Here is a 24178-nt window from a genome sequence, read left to right as displayed (position 1 = left end):
GTGGGACCAGCTTTGGCTGTAGCCCTGATAGCAAGAGTGGGGACAACAGCTCTGACTCAAAGACCAAGCCATTTGGTGACAGTGACAGCACCTTTTTGTCTCCTAGACTGCTCTGGAGATCCCAGACAAGCCAGATTCCCCATGAGGGTTTATGCTTGTGTGAGGAAACTTCCTTAGAAATAACTGGAGAATTCAGCCTTTTTTAGTGGGCTGGAAGGTGGCAGGTCAATTGGCCTTGCCAAACTTTAACCAACAGTAAGAGAGCAGAGCCTGAGCTGCCATACCCTGTGGGTCTGTATTATTTCTAATAAAAGAGAAAAGATAGGGCTCTGCAGGTGATCTCCTTCCTATTCTGTCTTGCTACTTCAAACATGTGAGGGCACGGAGGGGTTCAAGGTCCAACCTGAGTATTTGGGCATCTCTGGCATGCAGAGATATGCTTCCTCCATCGCCGTTTCTTTTGAGACATAGACTCTGTCTGAATGCTTTATTGCCGCTCTGCTTTGTGGAGGATGGCCAAGGGGAGCTACTGGTGCTTTTGTCACTGGTTTCTGTGCTACGGTTGTTAGGAGTGATCTGCTAACAGGCTTTCCATTGACTTTGGGTTTCACTTTGGACGAGGCCCTGCAGATTTAGGGCACGTGGCCAACTTATGGCTCTTGTTTCAGTGGAACTCAATATTGGACTACATCCCATAGCAAGCCTGGTGGGTAAACTGAATCTCTGGCTCCAAGCGCAGAAAAAGCAAGAGGGATGGCTAAACTGTATATCTGTGGCTTTTCCTGGGGCTTGGTTACGTGCCCAGCTCAGCCCTGCAGCGTGCAGGAGCCCTGCAAAGCCAAGGATGTCCTCCTCCTGGGAGCCGTTCTCAACGCCGCCCCAGCCATCAGCAGCACCCTGACCATCGTCATCCACGGTACGTGCTTGGCGGGGTGATGGGAAGGAGCTGTTTGGACCTGGGGGGCTGAATTTGACGCTCGTAGCAATCAAGGATTTGGGAGCAGATGACTCAAACAGTGCTGATCCATTCTCCGTGTACATTTTTTTGCTGTGTTACGTTACACTGGGATGGGGGCAGAACCCAACGCCCTCCTCAAGCCTTTACAGTCTTTGAAACATCATCAGGATGGGAAAGGATCCTCTAAGGAGCTTTAGTTTTCCATAGAACCTGCCTCCAGTTCTGGCTCTGCTTTGCAGGACGCACTTCTTGAATGTGAAGTACTTACCTCTCTTCAAAGCCCTTTCTCCCTGCCTGTTTGCCAAAGGGAAGAATTGATAAATGTTAAATTCAGTAGCAAAATCACTGCAGGCCCCTGGCCATAGAGTTTCCCACAACTTGTGTTACGAGGTGACCCAGACTCTGACGAACCAGAGGCACACAGGGTTGGTTTTGTCCTGTAGTACTTTTCCTATACAGATGGTGAAGGTGATTTTTTTTCCTCTGACCCAGTGCCTGAGGTAAATAAACTGTAAATAGCTTGGGAGAGCAGGCTGGGATGTGGAGGAGTAAAAAAGGGTGATTTTTGTTCTTGAGGGTGTGGAGGAAAACAGGAGGAGAACCATCGAAGCCTAAATTAACTCCCTCTTGCAAACATAGTTTGAACAGACATTATCAGGCTAAATATATGAGCAGTCTGTAAAAGGAGCAGTTTTCCTCCTGTGCTACTACTCACATGTTACTTAATTAAAACAGTAGGAGCTTAATGTTGCGCTTACTTTTCCGCTATTAGCGGTACTTGTGTTTTTTTGGGAGGGGGCTACTTTACTGAACATGGACAATGAGGGCTTGTGTCCATGGTAAGACTACTGCTTAAAGCCAAAGTAAATATTGAAGTGGTTATAGTTATACCGACATAAGCCCCTATAGGAACATTCTCGCTCAAGCTTTTCTAAAATTTAACTTCTATTTATTGGAAATAGGTTTAAATCTGAGTGGAAAATGTTGCCATGTTACTGGAATAGGTGTATCTATCTGGAGGGCTGTTCCAGTTTAATTTATTAAGCTTTATCTTCAGAAAAGAGTGGCAGGAATTTAATATATATTTTGTTGTTGTTGTTGTTTTTTCCTTGTCACTCCACCAATCTTAACTGGTTGTGTCGCACAGGCTGTAGGTTGCAAATCTTGCAGGAGACCTTTTTTCTTTAAATTTTAGCCTTTGTTAATCAGCTCTTGAACATGAAGTTGCCTCCCTTTTAGTGCAAAGGTTATGGATGTAACTGGTCTCTTTTGAGGGAATCCCGCTGTTTAAGTCGTCTCCCCCGATTACTTGTTGCAGGCAGAGCGTGTTGGCTTTGGCTTGAGAGGTGCCTGCAGGGAATCTCCTGAACTTCATCAGGTCCTGCACCTGGGAAGGAAGGAAGAACCCTTCACAGGGATGTAGGTTGGGGACTAACTAATCCACTCAACAAATGTGATTTACCTCACCTACCAGGAGCCTTTCCCGAGGGGAGTCAGCATGGGACACTGCCAACAGCGTCCTCCACGTGGTGCTTTCTTACCCTTGGTTTATCACACCTACAGTCTCATCCCATGGCCTCGTCTCACTGTACCAGCCCCAGCACAAGCGTTGGCTGCTCCATCCCTGCATCTCAACCCTTCTTGACTGTCCTCGCCCAGGGAAAGGACGCTCAGTTTTCCAGAAACATGGGCAACAGACCACCAGTGATGGTGGTGACATCTGCAGCAGAAATGGCCTTAAGAGTCTCCAAAATGGATTTAGAATCCAACTGGTCCATCTGAGTTAGAACAATGAAGTTCTAACTGTCTACTCAGCTTCTTGATGTCCTACAAACTATTACGGAAGTGTGTATGATGGGGAATGTCCTGGTGTTCCTCTTATGGCTTGAGGAGCTCTTGCTGCCAGTGGGAAGTCCTGCTCGTATTTTTATTTGCCTGTTTTTTCTTGGGCGGGGGTTGTTATTTAAAAAAAGGGAAGGAAAAAAGAAGTGTCTGCTTTTCCATACAGTGGTACCACAAACACCATAGCTGCCATTTTTTTTTTTCCGGGGGGATAGGTGGACTGGTTCAGATATTAAAATAGGAGTAAGCGCGAATTTTGTTTGATCTTGAATGTGAATTGTTCAGAGACAAATAGTGATAATTACTTTTCAGAATAGCTTGAGTTGTTTGTTGGGTTTTTTTAAATTGTGTTGTTTTTGAGGCTTGAAGCTGGAAAAACAAAGGTTTGCCAATTTGCTAGTCATAGGGCATGTTTCGTCCAGGGTGTGACAAATTTTACTGCCTTTGAGAACTCTTGGGCTTAGAAATGCTGCTGGGTGGATAGTCCTGGAGACTTGAGTTATTTATTTGTGCCAGAGTTTTGTCTCATCAATGTCCTTGTTAAAGGTCTACTGGGCTGTGAATTTACCTTCTAAATAACACCACCATTACAGCCTGGGCAGTAAAATGCCATTTTTCTTCTGGCAGTTTCCTTGTGGGTAGATGTAGAGATTCCTTCAAGATGTAGAGATCCCTGTGTCTCACGTCTGTCTGGGGGTTGTCAGCTGTTGGAGTCTTCTGGGGTGGATTGTATCAAGAGCATGCTGCCCTACCAGGAGCAGGATGGAGAAGCCCAGGTGTGGGGGGGTCTGGTTGTCCCCACTGATCTTACACAAGGATAGAAGGTCTGGGATGGGGCTTGATGAAGGAAACGGGCATGTACACCAGACTCTAGGATTTGTAGGCTTACTTTAAGGGTTTGTAAGATCTTTAAGACTAGCCCGGGCCTGGCAAAGAGGTGGTAAAACACCAGCCAGAACGATGGTGGATGCCCCATCCCTGGAGACATCCCAGGCCAGGCTGGACGCGGCTCTGAGCAACCTGAGCTGGTGAAGATGTCCCTGCTCATGGCAGGGGGGGCACTGGGGGAGCTGGGAAGGGCCCTTCAACCCAAACTGTGATTCTCTGGTGTAAGACGGACTCTGACGTTCTTCAGGAAGGCCACCATCATCTTTGCTTGGTTTGCATGACACTTACTTGCAGTGTGGTCCTACTGTGTGGCAGGAGCTTCCTGGTGCCACAGCAGTTCCAGCAATGACAATGAACAACAAACCCATTTTCACAGTTCTCTGGTATTTTAGGAATTTTGGAGCTGTTGACTGTGCAGCTGGCGTGTGGGAGGAAAGCAGAACAAGAGCAGTGAAACACACAAGGGCAGCAGGAAGCCCAAGCAAGTGTGTTAGAACAGGGACTGGAGTGGAATCTGCGATCTGTGAAATACATGGAGCAAGTCAGACTTAGTCTGTTCTACCAAGTTAACACTATGCCTGTTTTAGTCCAGTTAAACATCCTCGCAAAGCTAGATTCGCAGTGCAGTCCAACCCAGGGTCTTGGTCGAAAGCAAACCCTGAAGTTATGACTAAACCCAGCCTTGCTCTGGCGTAGGAGAGCAGCTAGTAGCAAAGAAACCAGCCTTCATTCACTTGCTGAACTTTCATTATTTATTGTTTTGATAGACAGGAATAAATACTCAACAAATAAGCTTCCTGTCCTTAAATTATTGCATTCTTCTGAATTCTTGATTCCTTTTTATTTTTTAAATTAAACCAGGCTAAACCCCTGAGACTGATGTCTTCTCATTGCATGAACTAGAAAGGGTTCATGGTCTGATTCTTGTCTGGAGGATCACACGATGACTTGGAGTGGAGGTATTTTCCTGAAAGAGTTTGGAGTAGCTCTAGAGTTTGGGATGTGCCCCCTTTCTCCCCGCAGTGTCTCCCCTCCTTCCTTTCTTCCCTCCCAGCTACAGGTGTCTATGGCTTCAAGTAGGATGGAGGATGCTGTGGGAAATGCCTTTGGGTATCTGGAGCTGGAGGACAAGAGAGGCGATTTAGAGCAGCTGATGGGGCCTTAGCACCCTCCCCTTGGGGATGTGTTCCACACCCTCTTTGCTGTCTCTCCACGAGACCTTTTGGGAGTATTTCTACTCCAAGAGGTGTTTAAAGGGATTGTAAATTCTCAGTGGAGCTGTGGCTGCACAGGTTGTGTCCTACCATGGGGCTGTGCTGCCGTTTGCCTAGGGAAAAATGAGCAGCCCTTTGGCTGGAGGGAATTTTCTGTGGGATCTACCATGGCCATGTGTTGGATCCACAAAGTCGCGGTCCCACGAAGCGCAGGCTGGGAATGAGGAGCCGGGCTGTGCCGATGAGCTCGTGGCTCCTTTGGGAGCGTTTCCACATGATTCCCATCAGAAATGTGGATCTGTGCATCCTGTTCCAGTTTGTGCAGCTACACAGCTCAACCCCAAGGAGACAAAAAAAAACCAACATTCTTCAGATGCGGCTTTTGGGGAGGGTGGGGGAAGAAGCAGGCGGGTTCCTTCCACCCCATTGTTAGAGACTGAGCGCTATTGCAGCATTTTAAGAGAGCACAGCATCTGCACAAAGCTCCTCTGTGTGTTTTTACAAACTTAGAACCTCCGTGTGAGGAAACAGTAGCTGTCTCTGAGCCCCAGCCTTTTCAGCTTAAACACAGAGTATGGGGACAATACAGCAAGCAGAACAAAATCCTGGTGCCTCTAGAGATAGGATCTTCACGGCTATAATAACTTACCTGCAGCCATTCATGTTGTGGTGGCCTGTCATGTCTTTTCCAGTGGGTGAACTGAACATTTAAAGGGACGCGGCTAGAATCATTGAACCATTTTGGTTGGAGAAGATGTTTAAGATCATCAAGTCCAACCGTTGACCTCACACTGCCAAGTCCACCTCTAACCCACATCCCTCAGAGCCTCATCTACGCGTCTTTTAAACCCTCCCAGGGATGGTGACAGTCGGCAAGGCGAATTCACCGTGTGGTCATTAAGAACAGAATTCAGTCCTGTACCTGCTTGATGCTAAAGCTGCTGTGGTCCCAGTGAGGCAGGAGGAGATGAGCGGGGGGGAGGGGTGTGCAAGGATGCCCACGTTCTGGCTTTGTGGGGAATCTGGGCTTTGCTCTGTGCTTAAACAAGGACTTGCACCTCTATGGAGCTGCCCCGAGTTCTTCCAGGAGCTGGATGTGCCTGTAATAAATAGCTCCTGCCTCCGTTTGACTCAATTACCGGCTGGGAAAAAGCGAAGGACCTAAACCGTGTGTTAATGGGGCTCTTTGTGCTCTCATTTTTCCAGGGTGGCCACTGACCACAATGTTGACAACACCACAGCGATCCTTAGAGAGTGGCTGAAGAACGTGCAGAACCTCTACCACGATGTGGAGTGGAGACCGATGGAAGAGCCCCAGTGAGTACTACAGTGAGGGGCTGACTGTTTGGTGTATATCTCCAGGTTTCTAGATTTTCTGCTCTCAAACAAGGAGTTGTACTTAAAATGTAGATTTTTTTGGGGGCGGGGGGACGGGTCTGTCCCATTTAAATAGTGTTCTTATGGAGCCCATAAAAAGGTCTCTGACTTCGGTGAAGCAACTCATGCAGAACTTCAGCAAATATTTTCTGTTCAGTTATTTAGCGTCTGCAGCTGCTCTCTGTGCCTGGTAAACAAATCACATCAAAAACTACAGGGAATAAAAACTGTCATTCTTTATTTTCAAGGAAGCAGAGAAATCGTAGCCCGTTCCCATAGTGTCTATGAAAGTTCTGTCCGAGACATCGAATACTCAGTAAGTTCTGAGCCAGAGAACTAGATTTAATTTAGTATATTATACCTTTGCATGACTTGCAGGATCATTGCTTTGAAATACAATGGTAGGTTTAAAGAGAATCCTCTTCTAAGGAATGAAAAGCAACACCTATTTATATGCAGAATTTCAAAGAGAAAGAACCATGTGTGTTTGATTTGTATTGCTCTGTTTTTTTTTTTAAGATAAGCCGTTCCTTTTTTTGTTCTGTTTTCTATTTCTTCCATCAGGGAAAAGTACATCATTTTCCCTTTTCTTTAGGCTTGTTTTTACTTCCACGGTCCTCAGTGCAGTGGTGAGGCACTTGTACAAACCCACAGGGAATGCTTGTAATATTGACTTTTTAAATCCTTTCATTGATACTGAGTTTTCTTAATCCTATCAAACTTGACTTTTTAAAGTTCTGTCAGAAGTTTTTTAAATTCTTAGCTCCTTCGCTGGCTTGCGCTGGCACTGTTCCAGAATCCTGACTTGTTATTCCACATAGGGCTCTGTCCCGGCGATTCCTTCCATCTTTGTAACAAAGCGTTTGCTTTTGGACCTGATCCTGAGAACAGAGACACGGTCGTAACTTCACTCATGTGCTTGGGCCCCTGGGGTTGGGCGTTGGGTGTCTGTAGATTGAAGAGCTGTTAGCAGGATGTGTTAACAGTTACTAGTGATGCCCAGGCCCCAGGGGAATCCAAATTGCCTTCATCTTCTCATCCTCCATTCTGTTGATTCTGCTGGGCTCAAGGAAGCTGCGTTTATAGTTTAAACTTGAATTGTAGCAGAGGGGAGATGACTTTCTACCGGAGGGTCAGATGAGGTAAATCAGCTTCAGCTCATTTTGGTGGTGTAACCTCTGCTTACATCAGGGCCTGATGCCGCTGAAGAAATTCCTGGGTTTGTTTGATGGTGCTGTTTTGCTTTCAGTCACTTGGTCAGCCCAAAACGCTGCAGCGCTGCTTGTTTTCCAGTGCCCTGTGTACACATGCCAGCACGAAACTTGGAATCTTTCTCTCTCAAAACCGCTCCTGGGTTGCCTGAGGTGACTCTAACACTGTTTTTATTTTGGAAAGAAGGTAGCAAGGGAACTTTAAATTTTTCTAACTAGTGCAATAGGTTTCTAAACATGGGTTGCAGTCACTTTCTTTTTTTTTTTTGCTAGGTCTTACCCAGAAGAATTTGGGCCAAAACATTGGCCAAGCTCCCGATTCACTCACGTGATGAAACTCCGACAGGCAGCCCTGCGTGCTGCACGAGAGAAGTGGTCAGACTACATCCTGGTAAATACAAGGTTTGATTTATTAACTGTCCTCAGGCAAAAGCTTTTCGGTTCGTCACTCTGATAACTTGGGGCTGCCAAAAAGTTTCCTGTCCATCTAAAGACAAAGCTCTCTGCAGTGAGATGCCGTGTGTTGTTTCTTGGTCTGATGAGCAAGAGAGTTTGCAGCTGGAGAGAGAAGTCCGTGGGTAAGCCCAGTGTTTTTTGCACAGCAGTCAGGACTGAACATAGTCCTGGTGGTGGGTCGGTACCTGCAAGGGTCCCTCAGATGGAAAACCCACCTGTTAGCGATGAAATGTAAGGGAAATAGTTCTACAGAAGAGCTGTGAACAGATATGTGGCTTTGGTCACTGCAGCAGCCTCTGAGGTCGCTTTTTAAGAGTGATGCTCTTTGCAGAATAAATGCACCCTGAATGATGTTTTCCCTCGCAGCTCCATTGCCCCAGTGTTGGAGGAACATTCCGTGGAGTGCGAGGGGAAACTCCGCATCTCTTCCCAACTCATAATGTACCTTTAACAGAGATGTGTCCTACCGTTTCAAAACCACCAGCTCGGTGCTTTTTGGGTTTTTTTGACAACCTCAAGCCTCTGGCTGCCTTGTTCCCAAGAAATCATCAGGGCAAGCATATCATTTAATCTAATAACAAATTTATTTTTCTCTTCCCCTCTTCTCTAGTTTATTGATACAGATAACTTACTGACCAACCCAGAAACCCTGAACCTGTTGATAGCAGAAAACAAGACCTTGGTGGCTCCAATGCTCGAGTCTCGCTCTCTCTACTCAAATTTCTGGTGTGGCATCACCCCCCAGGCAAGTGACCTCCTGAACGCTGCTGGGTGACTGTGCAAGCTGTGTTTGCAAAGGCCTCTTGTGTCTGTGAAGTGGTGGGTTATGGTTTCTGTCCTGTGGGCTTTCCCGTCTGTTTTTGTAGCGTCCTTTTCCTGAAAAGAAGCTGCTGTAGCTCGGTGACGTGCGCTCAGCTCAGCTTGCACCTCTCTGAGTGGCGGCATCCCAAATCTTGGTGGGTACCTTTGGGAAAGGTCGGTACGTTTATAGGAAATCTGGGAATAAGGGCAGAGAGGACACTGGGGTCTATAAATGTTTTTCAGGCTTTGTTTTCTAACCGAGCTGTAGCTATGAGCAAAGCAATGCGTGTTCTGCATTGGGTGTGCAGACACGTAGCTGGAACTTGCTGCCTTGTCTGAGATTCCTCGCTTGAAAAAGCTGAATCTGGAGGAAGCTGAGCTTGTTTAGCCAAAAGTCCTGGGAAATGATACAATCCCACTAACTACATAGAAAATACTGATATGCACACCAGAATTTATTTGAGGTTGCTCCATATGTTTGTGTAATGGCCTTAAATCTCTTGGTACATAATTTTAGACAAGCTTTCCTGTGTAGTGATGCTAATCAGAGAGGAATTTGCTTTTCTTTCTACAGCTTTCCATTGTATATAGGTTGTTTTTCTCACACGTGAACAAGATTTATGTGTTGGGGCAACACTGTTTGCCTTGTAGAAATTAGTTTCGCGCTTCTTTCTCGAATCATATGTACTGCAGTAAATATTGATACAAAGATGCTGCCTAGTAGGAATAGCATCATTTTTAGAGCCAGAATGAGGTTGAGCTATCACTTGACAAGTAGATCCCCATCGCTGTGGTCAGTGTGGGTCAGTGGTGATTTTTTGCCTTTTTTCACTCTTTTTCTTTGGAATGTTCTTGACTAAGCTCTAGATGAGCTTTCTCAGACATTCAGTCTTGTGGGATCGTTTCTGGAAACAAAGGGACATCCGTGCAGTGACCAGGACTGCATTGAGCTGATCTAGGCCACAAGTGAAGGGTCATTGAGAGGTCCTTGACCACACAGAACGGGGTAGAAAGTTGATGAAGCAAGAGGAGAATGAGGAATTGAAGTAGTTTGTGGCGAGACATGGGAGGTGATGAGTGTCTAAGATAGCAACCAATCATGTATTAGCTAGAGAAATGTAAGCAGCGTGTAATCTAACTATAATTATCCAAGTATAAATAATGTAACTACAAAATCAGCAGTTTAAGACTATATAACGTGATCAAACTTTACATTAAACAGCTTCAGTTTATAACTCTCATAGAGTTGTCGGAGTCCATTCTTCTCCCGCACAGTCTGAGGTGAGGACTATAATGAATGCTCGTTTCTCCAAGCCCACAGGTAAAGCTCAATAAGGAGATCAAGTTTTTGACCTGTTCTCTGCTCTGCTGCTGGCAGGGGTTTCGTCATCCCTTGGGGATGTTAGAGAGACTCCATGCTCCAGCCATTTCCTACCCTCTTGCTTTACTCCAGAGAGCTAGCCGGTTACTAATTATTGTCATTATTGCTGGAGTGAAATGAAGAACAAACTCCATTTCCCACTTCTTCTGGTGTAAAACATCCTCTGGCAGTCTCCTTCTCTAGGATTTCTTGAGGAAGGTCTTTGTTTTTAAAGCTTTCAGTGATTATTTTTTTTCTTTTACAGAAATCACTGAATCTTTTCTTTTTTGTCCCCCACACCATCTTATGGCAAGGAATTCCACAGTTCGGACTAACTAATTGAGTAAAAATAGCAGGAAAAGGTCTTGAACTTGCCAAATTCTTGGGAAGTAAATACACAGATAAGAAAAGGGGTGTGTGGGGGTGTGTTTACTTGTTCCAGTTTTTGTTTTAAAATGGAGAAATAAACTTTATAGGAGAGGCATTGTCCTTTAAGTGTTTAAGGTTAAGTCCTGATGTAAATCAGCAGTTCTCCACAGCCTGACATGGGTCTCTGCCAGTGTGCACCAGCCTCTGCTGTTACCTCTCCAGCAGAAAATCTCCATCATTACCAGGATTACTGAGAAAAGGAGTGGAAAAAAAACCTAGCAGCAAATGCATCTTGCAGAATTTGCTGAAAAAAGCTGCTCAAACGAAGAGGAAAGTTCCCACTTTATTTTTGTTTCCTTTTCTCTTAGTTGCTGCTGCTTGTTTCTGTGCTCGCAGTCCTGCAGCTTCGTGCTCTCAGCCTTGCTCTCCCTGGGGACTCGGGGAGGGAGCAGGAACTGGAGAACGCCCTAAAACACAAAGCCAAGCCCAGCTGCAGACAGCCTGACATTTAGCTGTCCTTAGGAGAGCACAACAGTGCTGACAAGTTGGAGTCTTTCTTGGCTACAGGTGATTTATGAGCCGTGAAAAGCCCCACAAGCCCGTAGTGAGCGAGTGGAGGAGGACAAAAATTAAGTTTCCAGCATCTTTCACCTGTGGGCATTCTCGGATGTCTGTTAAAAGCTGGATGTTTTAACCCTTCCCGCAGCAGGAATGCCAGTGAGGGCTCTGCCCGCTCGCTGCTTTTCGTGAACATCTGAGATATCCAGTCCTCGCAGTGTGCTCAGAAGGTTTCCAAAGGGCAGATCAACAGATGCATAAACAGACAAATGCACCACACGGTGCTTCTGCGCAAAACCAGGGTAAAGCGGTTCTGCAGTGATTTGCTCGGCTGTTGCTAGGTTGCTCTTGGAAAATATAAATCAAAAGTAACTTCAACTGATTTTAGTGACTCATCATTTCTGTAAAGACCAGAATCCACTCCGGACCCAACCATCAGCTGTGTTCAGATGTCCAGTTGGTGCATTAGGACTTTCTTTCAGGGGGAATTTGGTGTATTTATTTCCAAATCTGATAGCTTTAGACATACGGCGCCTGCAGAACCAGCCGTGAGCTGCACAAGGTGGGTGTCGCACCCAGAGTGCCGGAAGGTTGGCAAAGCTCTTTAGGTCATGGCCAGAAATAATTTGCAGGTCCTATTTGGTGAGACACTGAATGTCCTTTGTGCTTGTTGAATGCAGAGGATGCCACAGATGCTCAGCAGCTTCCAGGGTCAGACCTGAGAGTCTATGTGCAAGAAAAAAGGTTTCTGGAGAGCCAGGGGAAAAATATCTGAGATTTGAAGCTCTGTTGCAGGGGAATTTTGCAGCAGAAAGGCTTGAATTTCCATTAGCTGCTGAAAAGGAGAGAGAAGGTCATATTTTAACCTTTTGGGTTGAAGATTGTTTCTGAATACTTGACTGAGCCCTTTCCAAAATGAGGACACTTCAAAATCTGAGGACTGGGCACTGATCTGTCTCTGCTGAGCAGGACTAAGGGTGGGAACTTTTGCTAGGGAGCAGCTGTGACACCGAAGTCTCCTGTAACAACCAGCCCTCTGCTTCTGTTTGCAGGGCTATTACAAAAGGACCTTGGATTACCCCCTGATCCGGGAGTGGAAGAGGACAGGCTGTTTTGCTGTCCCGATGATTCATTCCACCTTCCTCATCGACTTGAGGAAAGAGGCCTCCACCAAGCTGACGTTCTACCCCCCGCATCAGGACTACACCTGGAGCTTTGACGATATCATGGTCTTTGCCTTCTCCAGTCGCCAAGCAGGTATGTCTGCAGCCTTTGCTGGGCAGGATTCACTCGTAGAGACATGCAGATCTCTACTTTTGAGTTCACAGACCAAAAGCCATGTTTTGGCTTCAGTGGTGAGTTGAGGCCCCGTTCCCTTTTCTCTTTTGGATCTGGTCAGGGACAACCAGCAGCAAGTGGCAGTGCAGTTTTGAGTCACAGATAGCTTCAAAAGACATCGGAACTATTCTGTGGACAAAGGCAGTGTTTCAGAGACAAAATTAGTGGCATCTACCTTTGTTTTTTGTCACAGCGAGATGGTAGCGAGCACAGGTGAAAGCTGTGAGAGTGGAAGGCACTCTGTAATTGTCTAAAGTCACCACTTTCAGGAGACTCCATGAGGAAGGGATGAGGACAAGAGACACTTTTTAGACGTTGCAGCGCTTGTGCAAAATAAAACCCAAGTTGCTTGCCCGCAGTGCTTGATGAAGCTTTGCTTTGTGGCAGCTCAGCAGGCATTGTCTGAGAGTTAAGAGGTTTTTCTTCTGTTGGTTCTGTTTGCTTTAAGCAAAATCAGTGCAACTTTCAGGGAATGATGTGGGGTCTGTGGGCTGCGCTGAGACGAAATTTCTTGCTGGTGTGAGAGCAGTAAAATCTCCGCAGACTTGACGTCTCACTGGGACTTTGGGAGAACCAGTCAAGAACCGGTCCTTGAGATCTTTGGGGCTCCAGTCGGTACTGGGACTACTTTCTACCAGACAGTGGGAGGATTTCAGTTAGATCTGAAACACAGGAGTCCTTTCAGGACAAGGCACCACCTCAGTGTCTTCTTTTTCTTGGAATGGCTGTTGGTGTGTGCAGAGCTCCCTGTGTCTTGGGGGAATCACTGTCTCTTAGTGCACGATACCACTGCTACAGCTGCTTGTTCTTCTGGTGAGGATGTCTAGTCCTGTTTATTTTTGGATCTGGTGGGTATTCTGTCTCCAGCAAAGTCCTGGCTGGCAGAACTGTGTCACATCTATGAAAGGAACTCCTGGGAAGGATGTGTTTTTAATGGCCATCCATATTGTTCTTTTCCATCCTGTGTTGAAAAGGGCAAAGTTTGGGGCCTTATAAAGGAAAAAATGACCGATGAAACCTCAGCGGCACTGATGAAACACGCTTCTGTTCAGAGCTTCACGACTGGTTTGCTGGATTACTGAGGTGAATTACTTGGGAAAAGTCAGGTTTTGGGTCTACTGAGTGATGTGCAGCTGGTGTTATCTGTCCTCTGCTTGTAAAAGAGGCAAAGTTAAGGTGAGAAGGAAGGGCTGTTCTTGAGGTGCAGACAAGTAGAGGGAAAGTGAAGCAGTGTGGCTTGTCAACAGCAGCTTCTGGAGAAGAGCCAGGCTGAGAAATCTGCCTTTCCCACCACTTACAGAGCAGCGCAGTGGCTGTTCGCAACTTTCTTTTGAGTGATCCTTCTTGTTGGAAGCAGCACTGCGAAAGACGGTGTTCTTGGCCTGATAAGCAGGGCTTTTTAAAACTCAGCTTCAAGGGGATGTGGAGCATGGATGAGTGGGAGGGGAGAGGAGACGCAGCGAGAGCTGAAATTGGGCCCTTGGGAGGTAGAGGAAGATATGAGCTTGCAGGGCACCTTTGGGGCCCTGACCTTTTGAGTCAGGACATGGGCACGTTGGCTCCAAAGGAGAACAGAGGTTTAGGTCCGGTGAGCAAAGCAGGTTCCCTCAAATCTACCTGCCCCTTGTTCCCTCTGACAGCATCCAATTAGTCTGGGAAGTGCATTGCATTAGCTCCAGCTGCTTCAGAAATATTTCAGGGATTCAAACCCATCATTTTTTCCTTCCACCCTAGAACACTTTAGCTGTTTCCAGAGCCGACCTCAGCAGTCTGGCCCACTGATCTTCTCAGATTGTTGGCTTGTGTCCTGGGCTGAGTTTTGTCACCCAGGATAAAAGGATGACATCCAAGTTCAGAAATGTGAAAAATGTATGGACTTTGAGGTATACTTCTCTTCAGAGTAATTTCACTTATTTCCCTGAAGCCATAAACGATGTTGGCTTTTGTCCGGGCCAAGTACTGCGCTTAACGCCTCAGGTCAACCCATCGATTTTTCCAACAGTGAATCTTCTGCTCGAAGCAGGTGGTTTGTGATGCTCCACAGAGACCATCCCACTTCTGCCCAGAGGACATGGGCTGCGGAACACAGAACAAAACTCGGCACAGGTGTTTTATTGAGGAGGGCGGTCTCCATAGAGCCCTTTGCACTGGCAAGATAATGTTTAGCTGGCCAGAGCTTCTGAGTTTCCTTCAGCCTGAGCCAGAGGGCAAGTCCCCCTCCCTGTTTTAAGGTAGCTTTACCATTTTGAAGTAACTTTTATCCCAGAAGAAACAGAAATACTGGTGTGAATCTATGCAGATTAACTGTGTTTAAGCCAGCGGAAGATAAAAACGGAGATCAGTGAGCCAGATAAGATTAGTTGATTAGATCAGTGCCAAATCCGTTAATATCAGCAGGTAGTATTTTTTATTTTGCCATTTACCTAAATTGCAGCTGACAGCTGAATGTGTTTTGGCAAGTAGTGTAGCCAGCAATTTCCTTGTAGAACTTAACACAGTAGAAACACGGGGGTCATTAGTGCAGATAATTCTGCCTTGCTAAAAATACCAGGGATTTAGGAGGATTAATACATGAAAGCACCAACTCTCACCAGGTAGTGTCTGCTTTTCATTTATTTCCTAGAGGGACAAGGGTGGTTCTGCTTGTTTAATTAAAAAAAAAAAAAAAGAAAAGTTATAATGAGCAAACTCCTGGTGAGTCTGGAGGGAACAGCATCTTGCCGATCACACACTGGGACATTCCCAGCAGCGTGTGGGTCTCTCCCTTGCAAACGGATCTGCTCCGAAGAGAAGCTTTGCATCTTCTCCTTGTTCCACGCCTTCAGATTCAGCTCCTTGAACAAGCAGTTGCAAAAGCTTATGAGCAGAAGGAAGTTACGGTATCATCTATTTTTGGAAGCATCTCTTTCTCCCTGCTGCTCTCTCTCTGTAGGATTTGAGGCTGGTTGATTTGGAGGGTGCAAACGTGCTCCTGCTTTTGGCTCTGTGAAGGGATTGCGTCGGGTCTGAGCGGTGCAGGTGGGGTTTGGGGGATACGGGGTTTCTGGGATGCTCCCCAGTTCTCCCAGCAGATCACCTGTGTAGATCAGCCATCGCTTTGCCAAAGGCTGTTTCTGCCCTCTGCTGTGAGATTGTTTCCATAGCATGAAGGCAAAGGCCAAAAAAGACCCTTTCTATGGGCTAAGAGGGAGTTTCCAGTCTCTCCTAGGAGAAAACTGATGGCAATTAAAAATACCTTCGGTTAGGGAGCAACTGGAAATTGTTTTCAGAGGAGAGACCACTTGCTGCCACCCAAATGAAACAGAAAATAGCACTATGATGTTCTTGAATTTCATAGAATCATTTTGCTTGGAAAAGACCAAGATCATGGAGTCCAACCGTTAACCCACCCCTGGCACTAACTCATGTCCCTTGAGAACCTCATCTCCACATTTGTTCAACCCTTCCAGGGATTTAAGTTAAACCCCTTCATTTGCTTATGAAGCAGAACTTTTTGGGACTGGGCTTCTGGCAATGAATTTGATTGTGGCTACATAGCAACGGAGCAGTGAACTCCTCTGTTACGAGACCTGACTCTATTTTCTGTTTTTTTCTGTGATCCCCAGGGATACAGATGTTCATCTGCAACCGTGAACACTATGGTTTCCTTCCCATGCCCCTGAAATCTCACCAGACGCTGCAAGAAGAAACTGAGAACTTTGTGCACACCCTCATCGAGGCGATGAGTAAGTTATTGTGCCCTGTTGTGATGGACACCCCCAAGTTAAGGTCTGTAGAGCTCTCTTACCCCTGGGAGTCTGCCTCCTGATCCGACTGCTCTCATCCTGTTTTGACACGCACTTTCCCATTTTTCCACTGCTTTTCTACCTAGAGATGTAATTGCTTCACGATCAGGTCAGCTCTGTTGACAAAACCCCTTCAACTTCCCCATATCAAATGCAAAAATGCATCTTTAACGTGGTGAGGATGCTGCAGAACGTCGTGTTTCTCCTGAGCTCTGTCTGGCAGATGGCTGCTGGCTTCTGTTCTGTGACGTGGACGCTTTCTGCTACACCCACTCCCGCCTGACTTCATCAGCCAGGTCCCTGGGGCTTTAGGTCCAGAGATGCAAACACACACACACACACGCGTTATTGTCAGTGCATGAAGGTGATGCTTGGGATCTCTCCTCTCTTCCAGTCGATCGTCCTCCTGTTGAACCCTCACAGTTTGTCTCTGTTCCGCCGAAGAACCCTGACAAGATGGGATTTGATGAAGTAAGGAACTTATTTTGCTGCCATTGTCTTGTCTTCCTGTTTCTCACCTAGAGGAGCTGGGATCTCTCTGTAACTGACCTTCCAGCCATTTCCGTTACCCATCTTTTCACACATTTAAGCTCTTTCCCAGTCACTCATCTGTTGGACTTTAGCTTTTTGCCAGGAGCAAATAGCCATCCTTATGTGGGGAGAACTTCGGAGGTCAGGGAAGCAGAAGGCAAAGGGCTCAGGGAGTGTTCTTGCCCTCTGGCATTTGCTGGGGAGAAGTGAGGCCGCTCAGGTCTGTGGGCATTTCATACCTGCTACAAAACCCCCTGATGAAGGTTGGTGTGCCGGGGCAGTGCCCAGCAAATCTGTGGGCTTCCTGCATGGATGGTACGGATGTTTTAATCCAGCCAGGAAGAGATGGCAGAAGTGAGGGTGAAAAACACGTCATTTAACTCCCCCGATTCTTGTGCCATTTCCTCTAGATCTGACTCTGTGGGGCAGCTTAGCCATCCTTCCACTCTGCAGCAAAAACTGGTCTTTTGGGAAACGTCTCCTGCTTTCCAGTGAGAGACGGGAATGATTTTTCTCCCTGAGAGAGGCACTGGGGAGCCCGGAGAAGCTGGGGGAGGCTCTCAGCCAGGTTCTGCCCAAGATGGGGACATCTAGGAGGGATGGAAACCACGTGTGCTCCCTCCTTATTGGGGCAGCTCTCCCCCTGCCCTGCTCGGTCACCGCATTTTTCTGCTATGGCCTTTAAAAGTGCATTAGAAAGGTGGTTCCTGACAGCGGTCCTGCCCCAAAACCCCACAGAAATCCCTCTCCTCCCTGTTCTTCACGTTATGGAGGGTGAAAGCATTGAGGGGAAAGGCTGGAGAGGGATCTGCTGTGCTTTAATTAACCAGGAGTTGTGTTTTTATGCAGCTGCCAGGGTGGCAGTTGTGGAGACCAGAGAAGCCTTTGTTTTCTTGGCTTATTCTGCTACATCTGTTTATACGACCCGTGAATTCCGAACACGATTTGTTGGAGCATCTGTCTTTAGGGCGCAGCTGTTGTAGGTTTTTTTCCGCGTTGTCCTTTGTGGCTGCGCTCTATTTATCCAATTTATTATTTTTGCATTTGTGCTGACCTAGAATTGGATCTGCTTCTTACTGGCTCGAGGTTTTTGCTCCACAGGCTACAAAGCTGCACTTGTCTGCCTGGGACTGAAAAACATCCCTGCCCCTTTGCAGTTTACCTGCAAATGAGGGTTTTGGTCCTCTGCCTCCCACCAAAAAGTCTGTCTGCTTGGGTTTGGGCAGAGCCTGGCCCAGACATCTCTAGTCCCGATCTGGGCTCTGTGCTGGGCTTTTTGCTCTGGCAAGGGAAGCAGCAGATTTTGTGAAAATTCTGTGATTTTTTTGGTGAATTTTCAGTGCCTGAAGTAATTTACAAAAATTCTCTCTTTGCTGTGTCCTTGTGCTTGGGTGGTGACCCCACAGATAATCCTAAATACAGGTAGTGGTGGCATTGCGGAGAAACATGTGGGTCGATGTTCCTCTGGGACTGTGTTTGACTGTGTTTAATATAAATCAAAACATCCTATATCTTCGGGAATTATAGGCTTGGCTGTAACTGGTCTGCTCTCACCTTTATTCATCGACGAGCAGCTTTTCCTTGTGACATAAAACGTGCTTAAAAAGTAGTTGTTGGACAAAGAATGAGCCTCTAAGCTTCCAACTCAAAACCAACCCCAACTTTTTGACAAATTCTACGCAACCTGGAATAAAATCACAGCTGGTATTTTAAGATCTGCTGGAGAAGGGTGGATGAGAAGTCACTTCTCCTCCTCGCTCCCAGGCTGTGAGCTTGATGTTTCTCTCCTCAACCCAGATTTTCATGATCAACCTGAAGCGCCGGAAGGACAGGCGGGATCGGATGCTGCGGACTCTCTACGAGCAGGAGATTGCGGTCAAGATAGTAGAGGCCGTGGATGGGAAGTGAGTTTCGGCTGGGGTTGCTGATGTTTGCAAAGAGGGGGTTGTGCTGGGCACCATCTCCTTGGGTGCCCTGACCTCCCTCCTGCTGGGGATGGATGGGCTGAGGGAGAGGTGGACATCACTTTTATTTATCCAGCATTTTATTAACCTAACTGCCCCTGCTTTGGGGCAGTTTTGCTCTGTTTGTGTCTTCTTTTGTAATTAGTCTTCATGAGAGAACCAGGGCGGTGTGGGTCAGGCTAATAGAATCATTTTGGTTGGAAAAGCCCCTCTAGATCATTGAGTCCAAGTGTTCCCCCACCCCTGGCACTACCCCATGTCCCTGAGAACCTCATGTCCGTGTGTCCAACCCTCCAGGGATGGTGACTCCAGCACTGCCCTGGGCAGCCTGTTCCAATGCCCCACAGCCCTTTGGGGAAGAAATTGTTCCCCAGATCCAACCTAAGATGAAAATCAGGTTAAAATCATACTCCTTTCTGTGAACTATAACACTTGCACACAATTAGAAAGCAGCAAAAATGTGTGAGAGGAATTATCTCCTGAGAGGTTTGTCCGTCCTCGTGCTACAAAGCTATTGGCCTACAGTATTAACCCTGACATAGCCCTTACTTTAAGGTGTGTTAAGATGCTTTTATCATGAGAAGTCAAGGCAGAAATTTTTGGTGTGGCTCTTGCAAAAAGGGAAGTGGGAACCCACATGCCATCTAGTGGTCTCAGACACTTGGGCACCCATCAGGACCTCTTAGGAGAATATTTGAAACCAAACTCCTGACATATTGATGGTCCCACAAGAAGTCTTTCCAGAGTTAGGGATATCATTTGTAAGCTTGATTTAGAATGTAAATCAGTAAGTTAATTTTTCTCCCAGTTTTTGAGCAAGACAAGTGCGGGAATTTCATGAGTTACAGCTTATCTCTGAACATCAGTAGCACCTCCCTCGTTGCATCTGTGTCCGACTCGAATTTACTTTCTGTTTAAATGCTGATAGGTGTTCTCTCTTTCTCAGAGCGCTGAACACGAGTCAGCTCAAAGCTCTCAGCATCGACATGCTGCCGGGTTACCGGGACCCGTACTCCTCGCGGCCCCTCACCCGGGGGGAGATCGGCTGCTTCCTCAGCCACTACTACATCTGGGAGGAGGTGAGGGGGTGTGGGGGCCCTGGGGAGGCTGCTGAGGGCAGGAGCAGTGGGAAGGCACACGGACAGTCCCAGGACCAATATAATACCATTTTCTGGAAGTGTAGGATGGTTTTCCTTGGTTTGTAGGGGATCGCGTACAGGGGTTCTCTTGAACACGTTGCTCAGCTCTTTCAGCTCTGCTTTGCGTTTGCCGAGTGATTTTTATCAGAATGTTTTCACGATTGGTTTTGCAGACCATCCGATAGCCTGTTTGGAGTGAGTTTGCTTAGGAGAAAGGCAGGAAGGTTTTGAAGAACAAATGGTATTAAAGAAACTCCTGTTTTATTTCCCTGGTTCTTCATGTGTGCTGAAGCAAGTTCCAGTGACTCTGCTAATTGCTTTTTTTTGAGCTGGTATATCATAAATAAATTTAGCAGCAGGGATCTCTGTTACCTGAGCTAAGAGATATTGTTTGGGTGCTAATAGCTGTAGCTTCCATCTGTCCCTGGTCACCTGGGGAGTGACACTTGAGAGGACTTGTGCTGGTTGGAGATGCTGGAGTTACACAGCCCAATGGGAGGGTTTGTTTCGAGCAAGGTGGGATGTGGAGGCAGGAAGAACAACTTGGTGCTTAGAGAAGACTGGGCAAAGGCAGGAGCTGCCCAAATGTGACTGTGATAGTTGGACAATCCAAATACCTTTCAGCCAGCAGCAGAGACTTCAGCACTGAGAAATCAGGCGATGATTTCGGGCTTGAGACTTCTGCATCACCAATAGTCAGATGGTAACATGGGAACCCACTTGCAGGATGCCTTTGCATGTGTGTTCTTTGCGTTGTCAGGGCCAGACTTTGGAGATGCTGGATCATCCTCCAGATTCCAGAAACACTTTTTTTCCCAACAGAAACAGGTTTTTCTGAACAGCAGCTTTGTTGTCAAAGGAGGAGGCGGTCGTGCTAGATGGTAGCTCACAGGGTCTAGGTGCTGCAACATCACATGGAGGGTTTTTCTAGGTTGCAGATGCTCAGCCATGGGATATTTTTGGGCAGCTTGTCCCAGCTGAGCTGTGAATCTGGGGCTGGTTCTCCAGCCTCCCTACCTGTGTGGTCCAGAGGGCAGGGCCAGGTCAGGATGATCCCCAGTGATTTTGGGGCCACTGTGATCACTTCTGAACCCTCTTGTTTCAGGTGGTGAACAGGGAACTGGAGAAGACGCTTGTTATTGAGGACGATGTCCGCTTTGAGCACCAGTTCAAGAGGAAGCTCATGAAGCTGATGGATGACATTGAACAAGCCCAGCTAGACTGGGAGCTGATGTAAGTCACTGGCCCTCGGGAAGCTCTGGGCACGCAGGGGACATGAGCAGCAGAGATGGAGGGTGACGTTGGAGCGCAGGGGAAGGTGGCAGAGGCTTCTTGACAGCTCTGCTCCTGGGCCAGGCTGGTGCTGGGGTGCCCCAGCTGTTTTGGGTGCCACTGGTGCGCTTTGTGGGCAGTGTTGGTCATCTGGAGACGCTGCTGTGACAGAGGAACTGCCACAACTGAGCTGAGGCTTGGACTGTGTCATCTCAGCTGCCTTACCAAGTCTTTCACATCTGTACCACCTGCTGGATTAAGATTTGGATGTCTGAGAGTGGTACAGGATAGAAATGTGTCAGGGGTTGCTTCTTGGATCCACCCTTTGTCCTTCCCCGCTTGACGTGGACAGTTGTGTGCTCCTAACTGCTGCAGATTCGCATTTCGGTTCCAATTTCTGTGGTCTTTTCCCCCTTTAAGCTACATTGGCCGGAAAAGGATGCAGGTGCAGGAGCCTGAGAAAGCAGTTCCCAACGTCATGAACCTGGTGGAAGCCGATTACTCGTACTGGACCCTGGGCTACGCGATCTCCTTCCAGGGGGCTCAGAAGCTCATTGGAGCGGAGCCTTTCGGCAAGATGTTGCCGGTGGATGAATTTCTGCCAGTCATGTACAACAAGCACCCGGTGTAAGTAGGTTGGATGTCTTCATTACTTGGGTTCACGTGAGCTTGGTCTTGCTGAATGATTAAGATCTGGTTCGTAGATTTGTGTAGTGTATATCGTATGTGTTAATATCTATATATGCCTATGTATACCCTTGTTTATGTTTGCACACTTAGTGTGGTACATATAAATGATTAATTTTGGAGCTTGGAGTCCGAATTATTCACGTTACAGTTTTTCAGCAGATTGATGACTTGAGTGCTCTGCGGGGCACTTCAGAAAATGGAGCTCACCTCATGTTCTTCAACTTCATCTGCAAAAATGTTGATTTATCAATCAGTACTGAGACCTAAACCGACAAAAGACCAGGTTAATAATCATTCAGTTCTTTAGTATTTTAATGCTGTTTGACTCAAGGTACACAAAACCTCACGGTGCTTAGTATGCAGCATGTAACGTTGTGATGCTCACGTTTTATTTTTCTAAAGCTGGATGTAGTTGGTAGAGGGTCAGACTCCACTGCCGCAACTACCTGTGCTGCTTGGGACATGTTGACTCAGTGGATGGGCTTGTATCTCGCAGTTATAAGCACTTCACTCTGTTCCTGGTGATTTTTCTCTCCTCTTTAGAGCAAAGTACATGGAGTACTACGAGTCCAGAGACTTGAAAGCCTTTTCAGCAGAACCCCTGCTCGTCTACCCCACGCACTACACAGGGCAGCCCGGCTACCTTAGCGACACAGAGACCTCCACCATCTGGGACAACGAGACGGTGTCGACGGACTGGGACAGGACGCACTCCTGGAAGTCCCGGCAGCAGGGCACGATCCACAGCGACGCCCAGAACAAGGACGCTCTGCCCTCCCAGTCGTCTCTGGACGCGCCGTCCTCCAGGGACGAGCTCTGACTGCCCGTGGCTCTGTGGGCGGCCGAACCTGCCTCGCGCTTCGGCTTTTGACCCTTGGCAGTGGTGGAGCAGCTCTGCGCGTGGTCTCCATCCCGCTGCCTCGAGTGGCACAGCACAGAGCTTGGACCTGATGTGACAACCGACCGGGACGCTCAGAACGAGGCGGGAGGTGAAGGAGGAAACAGAACGAGTGATGCAGACTGGCGGAAAAAAAAAGCAGAGATCTGAGCAAAAGCCTTCGCAAGCTTTTGTAAAAGAAAAACCAAACCTTGAATGACGTCTTTCTACAGTTCCTTGTGTAGAATACTGTATTTATAAAGATTAATATATAGAGGTGTACAAGTGTTCATACCTTTCTGGATAGCTGTAACTAGGCTGCTGTGTAACTGTTAGTCCTCATAGGTTCGTAGGCTTTTTATAACCCTATTCGCTGAGAGAAACTGCGCGCGAATGGTTGGGTATTTGGGTTTGTTTTTTCAAAGGGAATCAAAATGGTTTCCAAAACCATCCAGCTCACTGGAGCAGCGCTCCTCTGTGGGGTCATCTCCTTCATCGCACGGCGATAGAAAACTATCGCTGGCTTCCCCTCTGCAAAACACAAAACTTGCCAGGTCTGAACGGGCCTCCCGGTCCGGAGCTGCCGTCCTGGCGTGCCTAAAATCCTGGGAGCCGGCAGCAGAAGTGGAGGTTGCAAAAGGGAGGAGTTAGTCCATGTCATGTCCTGCTTCACCCCCTGTGCCTCCACTTATTCCTTCAGGAAAACAAAGCCTGACAGCCTGTTTGCAGGCCTGTTTAATTAGGCCATAAAACCAAGTGTTAGGACTTCTAGGGACTTGAAAATGTTTGGTTACGAACTGCTTGACATTATCCTTATCAAACCAAAGCAACTTATCGAGATGCTTGTGTTGTCAACCGTACTGTCCTCGACAGCCTCAATAGAATTATTGCGCATTACGGGACGGAAAGGCAACTTGTCTGGATATTTTTTCACGTGAGGAGCAAACTTGTCTCTTTTTTTGGATGGTTTCTGATGTACTTGCTGCAGAGTATGGTGTTTATTTTTAAAAAAGAACGATTCTTAGAGGGCAGGTGTTGCTGATCCGCACTGTTCGGGTTGGCTGGGATGTTCTCCTGCGCTTCCCACCGAGAGACTCACCTGCTGGAGATCTGCACGGTTGGGTGTGTGTGCCTGGGCTTTCATTTGTGTTTGTTTTTTAACAATTCCTGACGGATGTTGTGCTTTCTGCTCAAGAAGACGTGTTCTTACCTGTCAGCCGGTCTGATAATACATAGAACCTGGTGCAAGATGGCAGCTGTGTGTGTTGTTCATGGGGTGGGAGCAGGCCTGGCAGGGAAGGCCGGCGCAGGTCGCTCAGCTCTGTCGCTCTACCATGGAGTCCCTGCCCTGTTGTGCCGGGAAGCCGAGTTCCTTCTGTGCCATGGGGGCATCGCTCTCTGGCAGCTCCTCTCCTTCCCTCCTCAGCTCTGGCTTTGCGAGCGGCACCCGGAGCTGTGTGAAGCGCGGTGGAGCTCCGACGCTCCAGACGGTGTCAAGACGCTCGGCGCGGCCTTCGGAAGCGGGACGTGTGCGGAGCGGGAGCGGCC

The 24178-nt window shown here is 47.4% G+C and overlaps 1 protein-coding gene across 1 annotated transcript in view; it reads left to right on the top strand.

Annotated features, from left to right (window-relative positions):
• Window positions 1-23885, top strand: part of COLGALT2 (collagen beta(1-O)galactosyltransferase 2) — a 49924-nt gene extending 26039 nt beyond the window's left edge. The window contains exons 2-12 of the mRNA XM_082054729.1: window positions 6109-6219; window positions 7764-7881; window positions 8557-8691; window positions 12087-12291; window positions 15978-16097; window positions 16552-16628; window positions 18486-18592; window positions 19599-19731; window positions 20897-21024; window positions 21484-21690; window positions 22297-23885. Of these exons, the coding sequence (XP_081910855.1) occupies window positions 6109-6219; window positions 7764-7881; window positions 8557-8691; window positions 12087-12291; window positions 15978-16097; window positions 16552-16628; window positions 18486-18592; window positions 19599-19731; window positions 20897-21024; window positions 21484-21690; window positions 22297-22573 (1618 nt within the window). The 3' untranslated portion in view covers window positions 22574-23885. The remainder of the gene's footprint in view (window positions 1-6108; window positions 6220-7763; window positions 7882-8556; window positions 8692-12086; window positions 12292-15977; window positions 16098-16551; window positions 16629-18485; window positions 18593-19598; window positions 19732-20896; window positions 21025-21483; window positions 21691-22296) is intronic.
• Window positions 23886-24178: the final 293 nt, after the last annotated feature.

This window comes from Streptopelia decaocto (assembly GCF_964273445.1).
Source record: "Streptopelia decaocto genome assembly, chromosome: 5".
NCBI lineage: Eukaryota > Metazoa > Chordata > Aves > Columbiformes > Columbidae > Streptopelia > Streptopelia decaocto.
The sequence above is the reverse complement of the archived record's forward strand: the minus strand, read 5'-3'. Positions and strand labels throughout refer to the sequence as shown.